General features: G+C 43.3%; 2 protein-coding genes and 1 non-coding gene across 13 annotated transcripts in view; 2 read left to right on the top strand and 1 right to left on the bottom strand.

Annotated features, from left to right (window-relative positions):
• Positions 1 to 6,342, top strand: part of Ptcd3 (pentatricopeptide repeat domain 3) — a 32,491-nt gene extending 26,149 nt beyond the window's left edge. For both annotated transcript variants that reach the window (XM_028860517.2, XM_028860518.2), the window contains 7 exons: positions 1,347 to 1,425; positions 1,526 to 1,616; positions 2,205 to 2,290; positions 3,308 to 3,456; positions 4,758 to 4,799; positions 5,368 to 5,526; positions 5,760 to 6,342. In XM_028860517.2, the coding sequence (XP_028716350.1) occupies positions 1,347 to 1,425; positions 1,526 to 1,616; positions 2,205 to 2,290; positions 3,308 to 3,456; positions 4,758 to 4,799; positions 5,368 to 5,526; positions 5,760 to 5,856 (703 nt within the window). In that variant the 3' untranslated portion in view covers positions 5,857 to 6,342. The remainder of the gene's footprint in view (positions 1 to 1,346; positions 1,426 to 1,525; positions 1,617 to 2,204; positions 2,291 to 3,307; positions 3,457 to 4,757; positions 4,800 to 5,367; positions 5,527 to 5,759) is intronic.
• Positions 4,293 to 4,429, top strand: LOC114685887. The gene has a single exon (XR_003733509.1). It is a non-coding gene; the product is annotated as a small nucleolar RNA SNORD94 (small nucleolar RNA).
• A 5,750-nt stretch (positions 6,343 to 12,092) lies between the features above and the next one.
• Immt (inner membrane mitochondrial protein) overlaps positions 12,093 to 17,445 on the bottom strand; it is a 49,136-nt gene continuing 43,783 nt past the window's right edge. For all 10 annotated transcript variants that reach the window (XM_028860526.2, XM_028860530.2, XM_037203811.1 and 7 more), the window contains 3 exons: positions 16,537 to 16,668; positions 14,372 to 14,501; positions 12,093 to 13,033 (listed from right to left, as the gene is read on the bottom strand). In XM_028860526.2, the coding sequence (XP_028716359.1) occupies positions 12,420 to 13,033; positions 14,372 to 14,501; positions 16,537 to 16,668 (876 nt within the window). In that variant the 3' untranslated portion in view covers positions 12,093 to 12,419. The remainder of the gene's footprint in view (positions 13,034 to 14,371; positions 14,502 to 16,536; positions 16,669 to 17,445) is intronic.

Raw genomic sequence — 17,445 nt, 5'->3', positions numbered from 1 at the left:
AAGGCAGTCTCTTCCCGAACCTAGGCCTTGTTTCTCAGCTAGTCAGAAAGCCGCCCAGTAAGCATGCTCTCCACCCTACTTTGGAGTTGGTTACAGGCATTTGCTAGGATTGCCTAGTTTGTTTCCTGGTTTCTGGGATCCAGACTCTGGACCTCATGGTTTTGAGCCATCCCGCTAGCTCTCTCCTTACATCTTAATTACTAGATTCTGCAGTGGGAGGATCTTTTTTTGTTTTTGTTTTTCCAAGACAGGGTTTCTCTGTGTAGCTTTGGAGCCTTTCCTGAAACTTACTTTGTAGACCAGGCTGGCCTCGAACTCACAGAGATCCGCCTGCCTCTGCCTCCCAAGTGCTGGGATTAAAGGTGTGCGCCACCACCGCCCTGCCAATGGGAGGATCTTAATGACCATTTATCTCAGCTTAGTTTTAGGTCATATGCCTGGTATTTCATAGTTACTGAGCACTTGGAGATTAATGCAGTAGGGCTAAGAAGATGGCTCTATGGGTACAAAGTACTCGCTATGTAAGTATAAGGTCCTGGGTTCAGGTCCCCAGCACCCACTGGTGGAATGTCTGTGACCTCAGCATGAAGTAAGAAGTAGAAATAGGCAGATCCGAGGAGCTAGAAGAACATTGAGGGTTGCCACAACAGGAGCTCCAGGTCCAGTGAGATGGACAAACAGTTAAGGACATTGAAATGCAGCCCCCCATCATCCTACATGCATCTGTATAGTCAAGCACATCTGTATACATAACACAAACAAAAAGATGAAAAACGGTGATGCAGTGACCTGTCTATTGTGTATATTTAGAGAATTTATCTTCTGTGTTACATTTTATGCCTTATTGTGTCAGGGTTTGTCTATGTCCAGTTCCTTGTTTTCCCCACTGAGTCCTTTCAATACAAATATTAGTTGAGATAACTGCATGCTAGGATCTGAAAGTAAGTATACTGAGCAGGCAGCCAAATTGTCCAGCTGAGTATCAACTGGTCTCAGTTGGGAAATTAATTACAGCTTGCACTTCCTTGGTCAAACACTGACCCTTCTAACTTGAAATTATACTTTTTATTATTGTGTATATATGACACAGTATTGGGGGTGCTTATCAAACAGACAGCCTTGTGGAGTAAGTTCTCTCCTGCCTTTCCTTGTGTTTCAGGAATGTAAGTCAGGTTGCCAGGTTTCTGTGAGAAACAAAGTACCTTGACCCACTGAACCATCTCACCAACCTGAAATTAGAAACATGAAATATCTATGCTTACTACATGAATAACTACATTGAAACTTCACTAATCATTCCTTACTGTTATACACACAGACTTTAAACATGCTTTTTCTCTCCACAGTTCCAAGTTTTTCAGTTTGATTTGTTCAATGGAACAAATTGATGTTACCTTGAAGTGGTATAAGGACCTAATACCATCAGTAAGAGGATTTATTACTTCTCTTTTGTCTTTGTAGAGGAGTGGGTGAGCGTCTTTCCCAATGGATGCTTTAAAGTCATGTTTGTATTCTTCTCACTCAGGTGCTCTTACCCAACTCCCAAGCATTGATAGGTCTTCTCCAAGCATTGGATGTGGCCAATAGGCTAGAAATGGTTCCTCAGATTTGGAAAGGTTAGTGTCAGGTTTGTGCCAATTCTACTGTAACTTCAGGTACTGATGTCTTGATTAATCCATTTACATTTTTAGGACTGAAAGTTTTCATTTTTAACTAAGTTAACACATTTGTTAAATACCTTCTGGGCCATTGCTCCTGTTACATTGGATGAGTACTGGTGGAAAATAAGCTTGTTTTATACAGTTGTTAAATGATAGAATCTAGGAAAACTTGCTAATTATGTAACTGGTACTAACTCTTGAGTGTCGGTATCCTACCATAAAGCCTGTGCTGTCAGCCTGATTCATCACCTTGGTGCAGTAAGAATCGGTAGCAATGCTGATTATGTTGCTAAGTGGTAGACATGAATGCGGTCGTGTCTCAGTCTGAGAAACAGGTACTGAAATCCAGCTCTGTGTCTTACTCAAGTGTAGTGTATGTGCTGTGGTTTTACATTGACTGCAAACAGTTCGTTGGCATGAAATCTCACTGTAGCTCTGGCAAGCCTGGTATTCACTTTGTAGACCAGGCTGGCCTTGAACTCTCAGATGGTTCACCGGCTGTTTTGCATTTTGATGTTCATTGTTATTTTCTTTTGCTTTAAGATAGTAAAGAATATGGACATACTTTTCGAAGTGCCCTAAAAGAAGAAATCTTGATGCTCATGGCCAGGGATAAACACCCAACAGAGGTAGGGCTGACTTGAAGTTCAAATTCCACCATCATCATTAGATGTGCACTGCCCTGTGTATTTGTCCTTTCAAGGGTTGTTTCCCTGATTTTATCCATCCTTTCGTGGGATGTTCAGATATGCACATCTAGATTTAGGCTAAACATGCATTACCATTAGCAGAACACCAATCTCAGTGTTAGCCTCATTCCTCTAGTCCAAAGCAGGCAGCAGAAAAATGACAATGAAAGCAGTCATGACAATGAAGCCAGATTCTTATTCCAGGGGCTAGAGAGCTGGCTCAGTGGAAAAGCACTTGCTGTTCTTGTGGTGGGCCAGGGCTCAGCTGCCAGTACCCACCCACCTCAAGTAGTTCACAAACACCTACACTCAAGTGCATATACTCCCCCGCCACACACATGCACACACATCCTTAAAAATAATAAAAATAGGGCCTGGAAAGGTGTCTCAGTGCAAAAAAGATTAAGGGCAAAGTACTCTTCTTTCAGAGTACCCAGGTTCGAATCCCAGAACCCAGGTGGAGGCTCACAACTGTCTGAGACTCCCAGTTCTAGCGAATACAATGCCCTCTTCTGGCCTCTGAAGGCATCAGGCACACATCTGCACATGCAGGCAAAACACACATACAGATAAAATAATTGTAATTGCTACCTGAAAAGATGTGAGATGGACCAGTGGATAAAGAAGCTATCTCCCAAGTCTGATGACCCAAGTTCGTTCCCTGGAACCTTCATAGAAGAAGGAGAGAACCAACTCGCATAAGTTGTCCTCTGATCTCTACACATAGGCTCTGGCACCCTTATGTGCACATGTATACACAGTCAATCAATAAACTAATACAAGACCTTTTAAGGGAAATTCACGATTAGATTTCAAACATGTAGTTAATTGCACTGTCCTAAGACAGATCCAGGCTGCTTTTTGCTGTATTTCTTGTTTGCCATGCATGTGATAGTCTCGATTTTAAATTCTTGTCAGACCAGCTAGGCAGTTCTGCTGACTCTTAGAGCCTCTCAGCTTCAGGTGGCATTTGCTGACTGTGCTGCTGATATCAAATCCACGTATGAAAGCCAAGAAGCCCGGCAGAGCGCTCTTGATTGGCCAGCCAACCCTCTACATCATATAGCTGTCCTTTTTTTAAGAGGTGGCAGAACCCAGGAAGCATGGTGAGTACAAGTTCCCAAGTGTAAATACCATCTATTCTTAGAGCTGAAACATTGACTTGGGTTGATAGATGAGTGTTCTCTAACTCAGCTTAGTGACAGGTAGGAACAAACCTCAATATATAATGGGATTTGGTGGATGCTTGTAAAAGGAAACTTGGTAAGGCTAGTATGTATGATGTATTTGAGAAGAGGGTATTTATTGTTCAGGTAAGGTAGGAATTCTCATTTTATTTCATAACTTACAGTTTTCTGTGTCTTATTGGGCAAGAACTCAGCCTCACTCTTGTGCCCCTATAAATGGCTCTGTGAGCAGTATACGTTTGAAGATGCTCTTGGAATTAAATGGCAGTCACTTGTACGTGCTCCTCTCATTCCCATCCCTAACTAACAGTGTGGACTGGGCACCTTAGATTTCTGACAGCTGACAGGTTGAAACGTAGCCTTGATAAGAGCCGATTTTCAGATTGTGCCACTATTCTGCTGATGGGTGTTTTCAAGCATTTCAGTGATATGCTGGTTTTAGTGTTTATAAGTAGGGGCCTTAGGCACACTCGCTCATTTTTCTTGTCCTCTCTCTCTCTCTCTCTCTCTCTCTCTCTCTCTCTCTCTCTCTCTCTCTCTCTCTCTCTCTCTCTCGTTTACACAAATATATTGGACATCTATTGCTAGTTCAAATGTGCCTGTTGTTGAAAACATCATTTTCTGGAGAAGAATCTTGTCTTTGGGCTGTAGCTCGCTTAAATGTTACTTGTTTAGCACTGTGTTGCCAGTAAAAATAACAAAAAAAAAAAAAAAAAAGGCATTTGCATGGTCAGGCAGGTGGATACACTATGAAGCAGGCTGTGATGATTGGCGCAGGGGTACGGACCTCAGCTGAGTCATGGGAGCTGAATGTATGTGTTTTGCCTTTGTCTTGCATGTGGCAGGCTGATGGCGTTCACATATATGAGACTGTTGCCTTAATCTGAGCCTGTTCTTCATATTGGAGTTTTAGGGTAAACTGACTCAGGTTTAAGAAGGGAGTAGGCTAAGCTCATCCCACTGCCTCTTCTCACCTGCACAGGGTGTAGGATGGATCCCCACCCTGGAGGATACAAACCAGCACTTCTTATCACTGGCTATATCTCAGCTTTACCTCTTGAATCTGTGCTTCCAGAATTGGGAACTAGTTGAGCCCACAGGAATTCAGGGAGTCTGTAGCTTCTCTTTAGGTCACTTAGTTTCTGAGCCTGCGAAGAGACTAGCTTTGTCTGGTTGCCGCTTGTTCTTCTGTCAGCAGTCATCTTTTTCTTCTTCCACAGGAAAATGTTGGCACTTTTCAAAAAGCAGAATAAGATCCCCAGGTAAGCTGACACTTATGGGGCCTCACCTGGTACAGGCTTGACTTAATCACTTGGGCTTTGACTCTTGGGTGCATGATTGAAATTTCTCCAGATACCCAAGCCACTGCATTTGTGGGCTCTTTGGTTAGATAGGTAAGCAGTTCATCTATCATTTGGGGCATCCTGAGAAAGCTTTTTCTCTGCTCAGTGATCACATCTTGGGGATATATAGAATGTTATCCTATAACTTTCATCCAAAGTTAATGAGGATTTGAGTAATAAACATACTCTGAACTTTGCCTGTAAATATTTGACTAGAAGTTAAGAAATTGGGGGCACTGGAGAAGTGGCTCAGTGGTTAAGAGCACTTGGCTTGCTTTTAAGATAAAGGTTCAGTTCTTGGCACCCACATGGACGGACGCTCAGCATTTTTAACTCGAGTTCCTGGGGATCTGATATCTTCTGGCCGACATGGGCACCGCACACAAATGGTGTGCCTGCGTACATGGAGGAAACACTGGTTTGTGTGAAATACGTCTTCAGAGAAAGAGAGGGAGTTGGGGGCTGCTCAGTTTGCTTTCTTTTACAGAAGTGAATTGCTGGAAGAGTTTATGGACACTGCAAAAGCATCTGATAGTCCTGCTTTGGCCATTGAGGTTGTGAAGCTGGCAAGTGCCTTCAGCTTGCCTGTTTGTGAGAGCCTTGCCCAAAGAGTAATGGTGGATTTCACAGTCGACCCCAAGCAAAAGTAAGTCTGTCTACCTCCTCTTTGGGGGCTTACAGCTTTCTCTTGTACGATGTCGTTCTCTTGAGGTGGTACGAGTTTGGAACTGTTGGAACCTTTCGTTTGTTCTTGTAGTAGTTCAGTGCAGTTTTGGGATCCCTTTTTCTGCTTTCTAAAGTGCTGTGACTGTGTGTGTCAGATGCCAAGCACCCACAACCCTGTGAGCTGAAGTGTAGTGTTCTTTCTTTTCCTTACAGAGAAGCCCTGGGTAACCTCATTGCGTCAAACAACAGTAGCGATGGAGACAGCAGCAGTGACAGTGACGATGACATCAGTGAAGACAAAAGAAAGTGAGAGGTGGTTCACAGTGACTGCTGGAACGTTTGAGGTGGGAAATTAGGCAGATCCAGAACTGGGGGTGTAATGTAAGCACAGTTGTGCAGCACTAGCCTAGCAGACACAAGACCGTGGGATTCATCTCCAGCACTACTCAGATGCAGACCTGGGCAGGTGTTTGCCTAGACATTGACTAGCACTGTGAAGTCTGGAAGAATAAATCCCACAATGCTGTGTCTGCAGACTTCATTCCCACTAATCGTCATGTTAGTTAGAGTTCCCTGGCCTTTGCTGTCTACCTGATCTGTGATATGCTGATGGCCTAGAGTTTAAACTGGTTTTCCTGCAGAAACGCAATTGCTGTTGAATTAATTATCGAATCCCAGTTTGGAGTACTTAATGTGAGTAGCTGTCTGAGACCTAATTAAATCAAAGCAAGTTACTGGTTTTAGGCTGTACAGCTGGTAAAATGATTAAATAAAACATGGTGATTGTTTGTCTTTATTTTTTGTATGTGTGTACTTGGTCATGTGGGGGCCAGAGGTCAATGGTGTCTTCTCCAATTGTTTCTCTCACTGAGCCTGGAGATTGCTGGCTCATTAGACTGGTTGGCCAGCCCTGGGGATCCATCTGGCTTTTTTACATAAACACTTGGGGATCTGAACTGAGGTCCTAAGATCCAACTAACGCAAGCACTTTACTTGGGGAGCTCCCTCTCCAGTCCCAGCCTTTGTCTTCTTCTAGCTAGAATGTCCAACAATGTTTTAGTTATAGCTCTTGGCTAAGCACATGGGGTCCTCTATTTCCTCCCCACCAGCACACACAAAACATTATTTTGGTCTACATGGGCACTTCTCTTGATAAGTAGGTATCTCAAGTGATCTAGGGGACTATAATGACAAATGGATATGAAATGTCCTGACACTATTGCTACTGACTAGCTTGGTCAACCCTCCACTAATCATGTTTCTTTTAAATGATATTAATAGAAGCCAGTTAAAAATTTGAGGTTTTGGGCGTTGGTGGCGCACGCCTTTAATCCCAGCACTCGGGAGGCAGAGCCAGGCGGATCTCTGTGAGTTCGAGGCCAGCCTGGGCTACCAAGTGAGCTCCAGTTACACAGAGAAACCCTGTCTCGAAAAACAAAAAAAAAAAAAAAAAAAAATTGAGGTTTTTAGGGCTAAGTTCACGAGTGCTACCATCACCAACCCATACACTCCCTTCAGATAACTCAGGCACTGAGTTCTGCATTATGAGGAACAGTTTTACCCTCCAGCTTTGATGGTTACAGATGTGTGTGCTATTTGTTGTCTGTGTTCCCATCTACTTTTACCGTCTATTCCTAGGATAGGGCCCCGTCTTGTCTTCATAAATCTTGGTGCTTTGTCTTACCTAGAAAACAAGGCATCCTAGGAGTGATGTGGGGCTGGGGAGTAGGGTGCCAGTTGATTACCAACAAAGCAATTTGGTAAAGGACAGAGGGCAAATTAGGAGTAGTTGGCTGCCAGGAAGGCTGTCAGCTCTGTCCATTGTCTCTAAGTCCTGTTCCTGTGAGTGACAATGCCCTTGCTTGCATTTGTGGTATGCCTCTTCCACTCAGGCCTTGAGCACTGACTTGAAGCCAGCTAAAGAAAACCTTTGACAAGAGTATGTGACGAACCTTCAAATCTACTCGATATGTGTAGCTCAAACTTTCACCTTTCTTAGCAAAACCTCAATGAACCAAGATGTGCCATGAACTCTATGGAGACAAAGGTTTCTGTGCCAAAGTTGACCGCCACTCCAGTTTTTACTTTCTGATTCAGCTATGCCTTGAATTTCATCTTGGTCCTGATGCTATGCCTTTTTATTTCATGGGTTCTCATTCCTTGTTCATCATCAGATTGTACAAATTCTTACAGAACTCTAAAGTTGGCCATTTCTCAGTATTTGGCTCTCTCTTTTGAGTAGCCTGTTTGCCGTGGATCTCTAATTCCACTGTCTCCATGCCCATATTACTCTAATACCACATTCCTAAATGACAATAAATTAAATGGGTTTTTGCTATTATGGAACCCCTTGTTTTAACATGTCTATTTTTAGACTTATATAGACATTGCCACTATGTATACTATGCTGGCTTTGAAGGGCAAACCACCTGCCTCAAGCATCTTGAGTGCTCAAATTACAGCTGTGTGACACCAGGCCTGTCTGCTTTCATATGCTTACATGGGAAAGATTTGTGTCTCGATTCACATTTTAAACATGATACGGGATAGAAATTTTGGAGTTACAACTCACATCCAGTTAGCATCAGAATCAAGGGATAGGTTTTTGGTTTTTTTTCCCCCTTAACACCTTCCCCCGACCCCCTTTGGCTTTTCGAGACAGTTTCTCTATTCTCTGTCCTGGAACTCACAGAGATCCCCCTGGCTCTGCCTCCTGAGTGCTGGAATAAAGGCATGTGCCGACGCCACCACCCAACCCTTAACACATATGCATCCAGGATTAGCCTTGAACTCAGATGCTTGCGCATCCAGAATCCTGGGATTAAAGGCACCTACCACACCTGGCTCAGAACTGAGGCTTGAGAAGCCTTGGAACATTAATTTAAGAGTGGGTGTGTTGTGTTGCTTAAAATAGGTACCAGCTCTGATGCTTAAGCAAGCATATGAAAAGCGGCAGACTGAAGGCTCTAGAAATAGAGCTCATTGGTATGATATGCCTAGTATGCATGAGACCATGCTTAGTTCCCCAGTAGTGCAAAGCATGTGAGGACAGGATCTCTCTGAGCAACTTGTAACAGGAACTAGTGAAACTGGTACCAATAAAACAAATGAGAGAGGACTCACTCTGAGTTGGGGAATCTTAAGGTAAAGATTTACCTGCCTATATGCAAACGTGGAGGTGCCCACAGATGCCACAAGAGGGCACTCGATCCCTTGGAGCTGGAGCCACAGCCAAGCTGTGCTGGACTTAGGTCTTCTCTCTAGTTCCTTACTATGGGCTTAAATGCTTAAGTGTCACCTCATTGACCAAGATCCCATTGGTCTTAAAACTCTGTTTTGGAAAACAAATTTTCCTGATAGGCAAAGCTGCTGTAATAAACACTACACTGAGCATCGGGTTCAAAGGAAATACTTTCAGAGTTCTTCGGTCAGTGGTTATGTACCACTCTTCTGTAGCAGTGCCCTTCCTTCCCTTTATGTTATTTCTGTTGGAAAGTAGTTTTCTTCAAACCCTGGGGGCTGAAATCCTTTTTCAGGGAAGAGAACCAGAACTTCTTATTAAAATGACCTAAGATCCAAACCTTTCCTCTACAAGTCTGATCACATACATGCATGGCTATGTGTACCAAGACTGTGCTGGCAGCCTTGTAGCTAGAGACCCTGGACAGGACAATGCCGATCATCTGTGTTGATGACAGTGCTGACTTGAAAGATGAAGTGCAGTTTTACTAGAGAAAAGGGTATACTGATTTGGTATAAAGTCACATGTAGGACATAATTAAAACCTTCTAGGCCGTGACACACATCTTCGATCCCAGCACATGCAGAGGCAGGCAGATCTCTGAGTTCCAGGACAGCCAGGGCTACACAGAGAGACCCTGTCTTGAATAACCAAAAAGAAAAAACAAAAACCCCTGCCCGACTCATTAAAGCGTATTAAGGAGTGCTGCACACCTGCCCTGCCCAGCTGTGGACTCTTCCAAGGAGTCAGGACTGAACATGACTTTTAATACTTCTGACAACTCACAGTATCCAAGAGTAAAGGTCACTTATTCCTAAGGACACCCTCAACCTTGTACCAGTAGGATGTATTCTCACAGCAATGGCCCCTTTACTGGATAGTGCTTTATATAAAACACTCAAAACTCAACTCAAAACAAACTGTCAACACTCAAAACAAAACTGTCAAGTTTAGAGAAACCACATCACCTTCACCCTGCCTCTTAGAATGCCTGAAATTGAAAGAAGCCTAGACCACTGAACCCGGTAAGGGTAAGCTTCCTACCAATCAAGCCTTTTTATTTGCCTTTTGTATTAATGGAGATGGCCTGTTCTTCTGCACTGAGTTCAAGCAAGTTACTCTGAAACTGGTGGGATTACTCATTTGGGATTGGCAGACTGCTTTTATCCAGAACCTGTTGAAAGAACAGAGGATTTAAGTTAACCCAGTGTACTGTGTTTAAAGATTGCTAAGAGTCTACTCTTAATTACTGTTTAGGAGCTCAAATAAATAAAATTAAATTGAAGCAGAGTTCCAGGACAGATTGGGAACTCAAATAAATAAAAAATAAACTGAGCCAGGGCTACACAGAGAAACCCTGTCTTGAAAAAACGAAAAGAAATTGAGGTAAAACCTAGCATTTTGATGTTAAGAAGCATAAACATAGGTGCTCATTGGCTTTTTTCTTCTTTAAAAATGATCAGGTCTGGCCTTAAGGACTTCTGGTTTTCCTGTTGCCACCCCCATAGTGCTAGGTCACAGGCATCCACCACACCCAGTTTGAGCACTGAGAGCAATCAGGATGAGGTTTGAGGTGATCAAACACTGGACCAAGATGATGACTTGGCTTTGTTTCAAGTCCCAAGTGGCAGTGGTATTCGCTCCCTTGCAGTTTAAAGGAGATGCATGAAGTTGACATGCCGTACCTAGCAGCTTCCATTTCCTTGAAATGGAGAACTCAAAGCAGTTAGCCAGGGCAAGGCATGAACAAGAACAGGCTAAGCAGTTCTTTTTTAAATATAATGGAGGTAGGTAGGTCGGGCACTCTGTCAAAGCCACTGCCTTATCTAGGTGAAAGTTGGGCTGGGAAGATCGCTCAGTCTGTGAAGTGCTTGCTGCAGGCAGGTCTCAGAACCTGGAGCTAACCCCCCACAAACACCACCACCCCAAAAAAAGGTCTGGCATGACTACACATGCTTGAAGAACAGGTCAGCCAGCCTAGACTACCGATGAGTTTCAGGCCAGTAAAGACTATCTCAGAAACCAAGTGGAGGACGCCTACACACAAAAATCCACCTGCAGTCTTCATTACTTTCATACAGAGCTAAAATGAGCTATTGTGTTGCCTGCTTCTGGTGAGCTCAAAGAATCCTGTCATTTGACTCCCACCCAACCCCGCTTGGGTTTTTGAGACAGAATCCTTGTAGCCCTGTCTGGCCTGACTTGGTTGTAGGCATGAACCACATTGACATAGTCACAAGTGAAGAAAGCTTTTCAGGGTTCCAAGAGAAACTGGATTTCCTTACAATCTATATATATATATATTGTGATTAGAATAGAAACGCTCAGATTACATGACAAACACATTTTACAAATAAATGTACTTTTGAGACTTAATCCTACTCTTAGAGGTAGGAGTAGGGAAGTAGATGGTCCATTAACTCATAGTATAAACTTTACAGCTCCACGTAGGTGCCCACAGTGCCTCTACCTTCAAACAGGGCAATCCACATGCAGGTGCTCCAATCAGATAGCGCTTGAATAGTGTTATCAGCTCAGGCTGAACATGACCCAGGATATACCAAACCAAAGGGCAAGGCCAGTGCTGTGCAAAGACCTCAATATACCCATTTTGAGAGGTTTTAGGTGTACAACTAGAAATATAATACAGAAAACCACTCTTGTGCTTTGTAGGTATGTCGCTCAGCATAAAAGTTCTCCTTAATTTTATAAACACCCCAATATAAAGTAAAAAACTGGCAGTTTTTTTTTTTTTTTTTTTTGTAGAGATGGTAGTCTTTAGGGTCTAAGAATTAAGTCAAAAAGTAAGAATTTAATGTTTCTTCACTATGGCAATTGTGCCAAACTCAGAATTCACTGGCAGTCTGGATGGATTCAGATTCCAGGTTCATATCCTCCATCTACTGAAGTTCTGCAGCCCAGGTCCTGGGAAACAGCAGCACAGCAGGATTGGTGAGCAGAGTACAGATGCGTGTGTGCTGGGTCCCAGGAATACAACTCTTCCTGTGGGAGGCTATCAGAACAGCTCGGGATGCAGACTACTTCCTGTGTTTTCAATCACTGAGTGCTAGATCCCCAACCATAAACACTGGCATGTGGCTTCTATATCACTCTTGATTTTGACCATCAGGAGGAGATCCATTCACTCAGACATTCAAAGCCAAAGCAGCAGGCCTTGGACGTCAGGTTACCCAGGTCACAGGCTTGAAACTGTGGCCACAAGTTCCTACCACTGGCTGCTTCTCATGGAAGCTCTCTGCTCACACACCAAACTGGAAATGGCACTTTTGAAAAGGGATAGAATACTCGGTTTTCACTGTGTTGCTTTATTCAGTTTGCTCCAAGGGCAGAATCAATAGTAGGATCACAAACATTATTTTGAGTGGCTCACAAGCCTGATCAGTAAAACCTGAAAAACAGAAGTGTTACACAAGTTGCAAATAGAGCCTCCTGGAGTTCATTGGCATGATAGCAGTGTAAGGATGGTAAATGCAACAGGTGTGAACATCTTGCACAGGACTTAGACCCTGCTCACTTCTAGACAATTCTGGGACCCTTGTTGCAAACCCTGCAGATACCAATGCTGATTTTCTTTGACATGAAATATGACATTACACAACTCTTCCTAGGCCTTACTCTTGCTGCACTTGAGTGGTTCCTATTCCTACGGCGCTGGCGTAGGCAGTCAGGATCTCCACTATCTGCTTAGTTTCTAGGGTCATTCGGGCCTCCTTCAGCCAGTCCTGTGCCACTCTTCTGGACTCCCCTTTTAGCTGATTGACAAACTTTGCTGCCAGCTCCAGGTCACCATGCTCAATACAGTAGGAGGCATATGAGAGCAATTTAAATGTGTTTATATCCTCAGGGTAGAGCTCTGGCGGTGGCTTCAGCTGCTTAGGCGGGAACAGGAGTAGGGACTGCAAGTAGGAAAGAAAGTATTGGTATAGGCTATTTCTGGTTTCGTCAATCATCGCTACCCTTCGGGCTAGCTTTTGAACAGCATAGAAACGGGCTCTTAGGGTTTCTTCACTGTATACCCCCCGGGTCAGGGATTCTGGAGGAATGGCTGCAGTTAAAGCCTGGGTAAATTCATTATCAGAACAGCTGGCTCGGATGGCCTCAACTGCACTCCCCAGGGGGATGGTAGGCATCTCTGCAGATGAAGTCTTCATGCTGTACTTTAATGCCTCCACTGAAAGCCAGAGCTGGTGGGCTTTTCTGGCTTCTTCTTCAGCAACTGCATGACCTACAAAAATCAAACCAAAAAAAAGCAAAAAAGACGCTTTTCTGTCTTCCTCATACACACCTCCCAGATGTACCTTCAATAATATACATCCACAAGTTAACAAGCCAAAGCTAGTCCTTTCACAGGCAGCAAGAGAGGACAGCTTGCTGAGGACCTGTCTCTACTGACACTGAAAATCCTGGGAGGATGCGAGTGCACAGCACAGCACAGCCAAGTTCCCGTCCTCCTGTGAGATCCAGGACAAAGGGGCCTTTCCAAAGAGGAGGCAAAAGTCATTCATATTGGCAAGAGTTCTGTTTTTGGTCAGAGGATGTAGCCCTGGCTATTTGTTAACTCTCTATGTAGACCAGGCTGTTCTTGAACTCACAAAGATCTGTCTGTCTCTGCTAACTGAGTGCTGGAATTAAAGGCATATGGCACTATATCTGAGGTTTCTAATTCAGACATTTTTATATTTAGTAGTTTGGGGTCGGGGCAGTCAAATGACAGGATTCCTCTGTGTAGCACTGGCTGTCCTGGAACTTGCTCTGTAGACCAGGATGGCCTTGAACTCAGAGAGATCCACCTGCCTGTGCCTCCTTCACAAGTGCTGGGATTAAAGGCGTGCGACACCAATGCCCAGCCTTAGGCCAAGAATTTCAAGAAACACAAAGATTCAAAAAAAAACTTAATGAACTAGGAGTTAGAGATATGACTCAGTGATAAAGAGCACTGGCTGCTCTTCCTTCCAGATGGCCAGGTTCGGTTCCTAGCACCCACACAGTGGTTCAAGACTGTCTGTGACTCCAGTCCCAGGGGATCCTACACCCTCTTCTGGCTTCCTTGGGCTCACATGTGGTGTACATGCAAGCAACATACTCACATACATAAAAACAAACTAATTTTAAAGTATTTTAACAAAAAAAAAAAAAAACTTAATGAACTAGACTATGACATTCCCTAAGTGTTGTGCTTACTTTTATTGTCAGATGACAGAGGATTCTAGGACATCATAAGAAGACCACTTTATGACTGTGCTTGAGGTGAAGATGTATCACTTTCATGTGGCACACAGGCCTCATCATAACTACCATCATAACAGTAAACCACCCCTCCAGATAACCCTACAGTATAAGAGGGAAAATACCTTGAAAATGGTGATCTGTGTCATATGTTATTTCAATATAACTTTTAGATCCTTTTTCCAATTTCTTCTCAGAAGTCTATGTTTAAACTCGTCAAATCCAAGAAACGAGTATCATATAGTAGAGTGGATACATGCCCCCTATTATTCTCTTAAGAAGAAATTATCCTGAGAAACTGTACAGGGTAGAACTGAGTATATGAAAGGAAACTCACTCTGAACAGCCTGCTCAATTCCTCTCAACCTGGCATAGGCTGTGTTGATGTCCAAAGTAAAGTTGTCAACTTGTTCTTGACTGCGACGACGGAACTCTAATTCCTGCTCAGACAGTTTCTCAGACATGCCCTGAAATAAAATGCAGATGTGTACAGACAATTAATGCTACCGCTATGCTTGCCACTTAAACTAGATTCTTGTCTGCCAGAAACTACAAACTTTGAGGTTAAAAAAAAAAAATCTTTTAAAAATCTCAAACACATAGCCGGGGTGGTGACACACCTTTAATTCTAGCACCTGAATGGCAGAAGTAAGTGAGTTCCAGCCAGTCTGGTCTACATAACAAATTCCAGACCAGCCAGGGCTACATAGAGAGAAGCAGTCTAAGGTAAATATAGATAGATAGATAGATAGATAGATAGATAGATAGATAGATAGATAGATAGATAGATAGATAGATAGATAGATAGATAGATAGATAGACCTTCCAAATAGCTGCTTCTAAGGGGCTGGAGAGATGGCTCTGTGTAAAGAACCTCTGTTCTTGTAGAGGACCCATGTTCAATTCCCAGCACCCACAATGCCACTTACATTCCTAACTCCAGTTCCAGGGGATCCAATGCCTTCTCATATCCTCAAGCACCAGGTACTCATGTGGCACACTGACACACAAGCAAGCAAAATATTCATAAGATACCTCTTTAAACAAACAAAAATCAGCTGCAATGTTCTACATAAGGTTTCAAACGAGGGCTGGAGAGATGGCTCAGCGGTTAAGAGCACTGACTGCTCTTCCAGAGGTCCTGAGTTCAATTCCCAGCACCCACATGGCAGCTCACAAGTGTTTGTAGCTCCAGTACAGGGGACCTGACACCCATGGCAAAACAGCACTGCACATAAAAAAATAAAAGTAAATAAGGTTTCAAACTTTTACTGACTCATGTTGGTCTTTCAAGACAAGGTTTCTCAGTGTAGTTCTGGCTGTCCTGGAACTCACTATGTAGACCAGGCTGGCCTCAAACTCAACCTGCCTCTGCCTCCCAAGAGCTGGGATTGAAGGTGTGCACTACTATGGTTAGCTCTGGATCATGCTTTTTTCTTTCTTTTTTTTCTGATAGGACATATAAGAAGCAGACAGCAAAAGAGGAGCTTTTAGTTAAGCCTTTTGACTGCCTCCTCCAACAGAAATCTGGAGCGAGGCTGGAGAAATGGCTCAGCAGGTAGGAGCACTTCCTAGAGCACTCACACCGTGGCTCATAAACATCTGTAACTCCAGTTCCAGGGATCAGATGCCTTCTAGACTCTGTAGGCACTAGGGAAGAACATGGTACACATCCATACATTCAGTAAACATTCATATACAGAAAATAAAATAAATAAAAATAAATCTTTATTTAAGATTAAGGGGCTGGAGAGATGGCTCAGAGGTTAAGAGCACTGACTGCTCTTCCAGAGGTCCTGAGTTCAATCCCAGCACCCACATGGTGGCTTACAACCATCTGTAACAGAGATCTGATGCCCTCTTCTGGCCTGCAGGTGTATATGCAGAAAGAACACTGTATACATAATAAATTCTTTAAAATAAATAAATAAATAAATAAATAAATTTTTTAAAAATGAGAAATTTTTATGCTGCCACCTAAACATATCAAGTCAACATATCTGATCACAAACCAGCATACCTGATGTATGAAAAATTGGTTGTTTAGATTAACTAACAAAAATTACATTCCACCAAAGCTAGGTAACACTGGCAATCTATTATTATTATTATTATTATTATTATTATTATTATTATTATTATTCTTTTTTGGTTTTCTGAGACAGGGTTTCTCTCTGTAACAGCCCTGTCCATCCTGGAACTCATTTTGTAGACTCGGCTGTCTTGAACTCACCGAGATCCGCCTGCCTCTGCCTCCCGAGTACTGGGATTAAAGGCGTGCGCCACCACTGCTTGGTTGAATCTTCTTCTTAACCTCAGAGTACACTTAAAGGAGAAAGGCAGAGGGTATGGTGCAGCTGTACAGAACATGCCTTTAGCATGTAAGGTCCTGGGCTCCCTGCCCAGTTGCTACCCACAAAATGAAAAGAAAGGGAAGGAGAGCTCATAACAGTGCAAGTGGAGATGGGGAGGAAAGGGTTGAAGCTCAGCACAAGTCCTTACCTGCTCAAATTCATACTTGAGCTCTTGTTCTTGCACCTTGAGGACATCTCGTAAATGATCGGTGTGGGCAGCTGCCTGTCGTCGAAGCTGGGTCCTCATTTCATTCTCCATGGCATCTCTGACTTCCTCTACCTGAGCAACCAAACCCAGTGATGGTTAGTTCTCAACTTGCCGTATGTACATTTAGGAAAAGGGAAAGATCAGTTAGTAGGATAATGACAGCCATTTTGACGTGAACCCACTTAATGTGCCAGGCATAAGTACACAATTATCCAACTTTTAACATGAGCCACAAAGCTGAACATCTAAAAGCATGTCAAACAAGGTCACGTAGCTAAACCAAAAATCATCTTTCAAACATGGGTCTCTCTGGCGTCAAGCTTTGTGCACTGCTAAGTGGGCCCTGACACGGAAACAAACGCCATTATTTGCTGAACCATACAATCCACAGAAAGTAACTCAGTCCAGACTTAGAGGAAAGAAACCGAATTCAAGCTGGGTTCCAACACAGTTTAGTCATAACTGCCTATGTTCATGTTTCCACCTTCTCCGTGGTGACAGTGCCAACTTTGAAAAATCATTTCAAAAATTAGTACCCAGCAGTTACTAACTTCTTTTAAACAAAGAAACTGCCAGCACCTTACTTTCACGTGAATTTAGGCTCAACATGGGCCAAATCAAAACAAGTTAGGAAATTGCTCCATACTGCTTAACAGTTAGCCGTGTGTTCTACAACACATCAATACAAATTGCTGTGAACATGAACTCATCTTTTCTTGGAGTTAGCATAGTGAGTCAGTGAATCCTGGCAGGCAGTGTGTGAACATTTCAGACCAGCCCTGGGCTTCACAGGCCGTGTCTGCCTGGATCCATGAATGCTCAGACAGTGCACACACAGGAACACATTTG

This window comes from Peromyscus leucopus, chromosome 3 (assembly GCF_004664715.2).
Source record: "Peromyscus leucopus breed LL Stock chromosome 3, UCI_PerLeu_2.1, whole genome shotgun sequence".
NCBI lineage: Eukaryota > Metazoa > Chordata > Mammalia > Rodentia > Cricetidae > Peromyscus > Peromyscus leucopus.
Note: the sequence above shows the minus strand (reverse complement) of the source record. Positions and strands in the feature narration are given on the sequence as shown.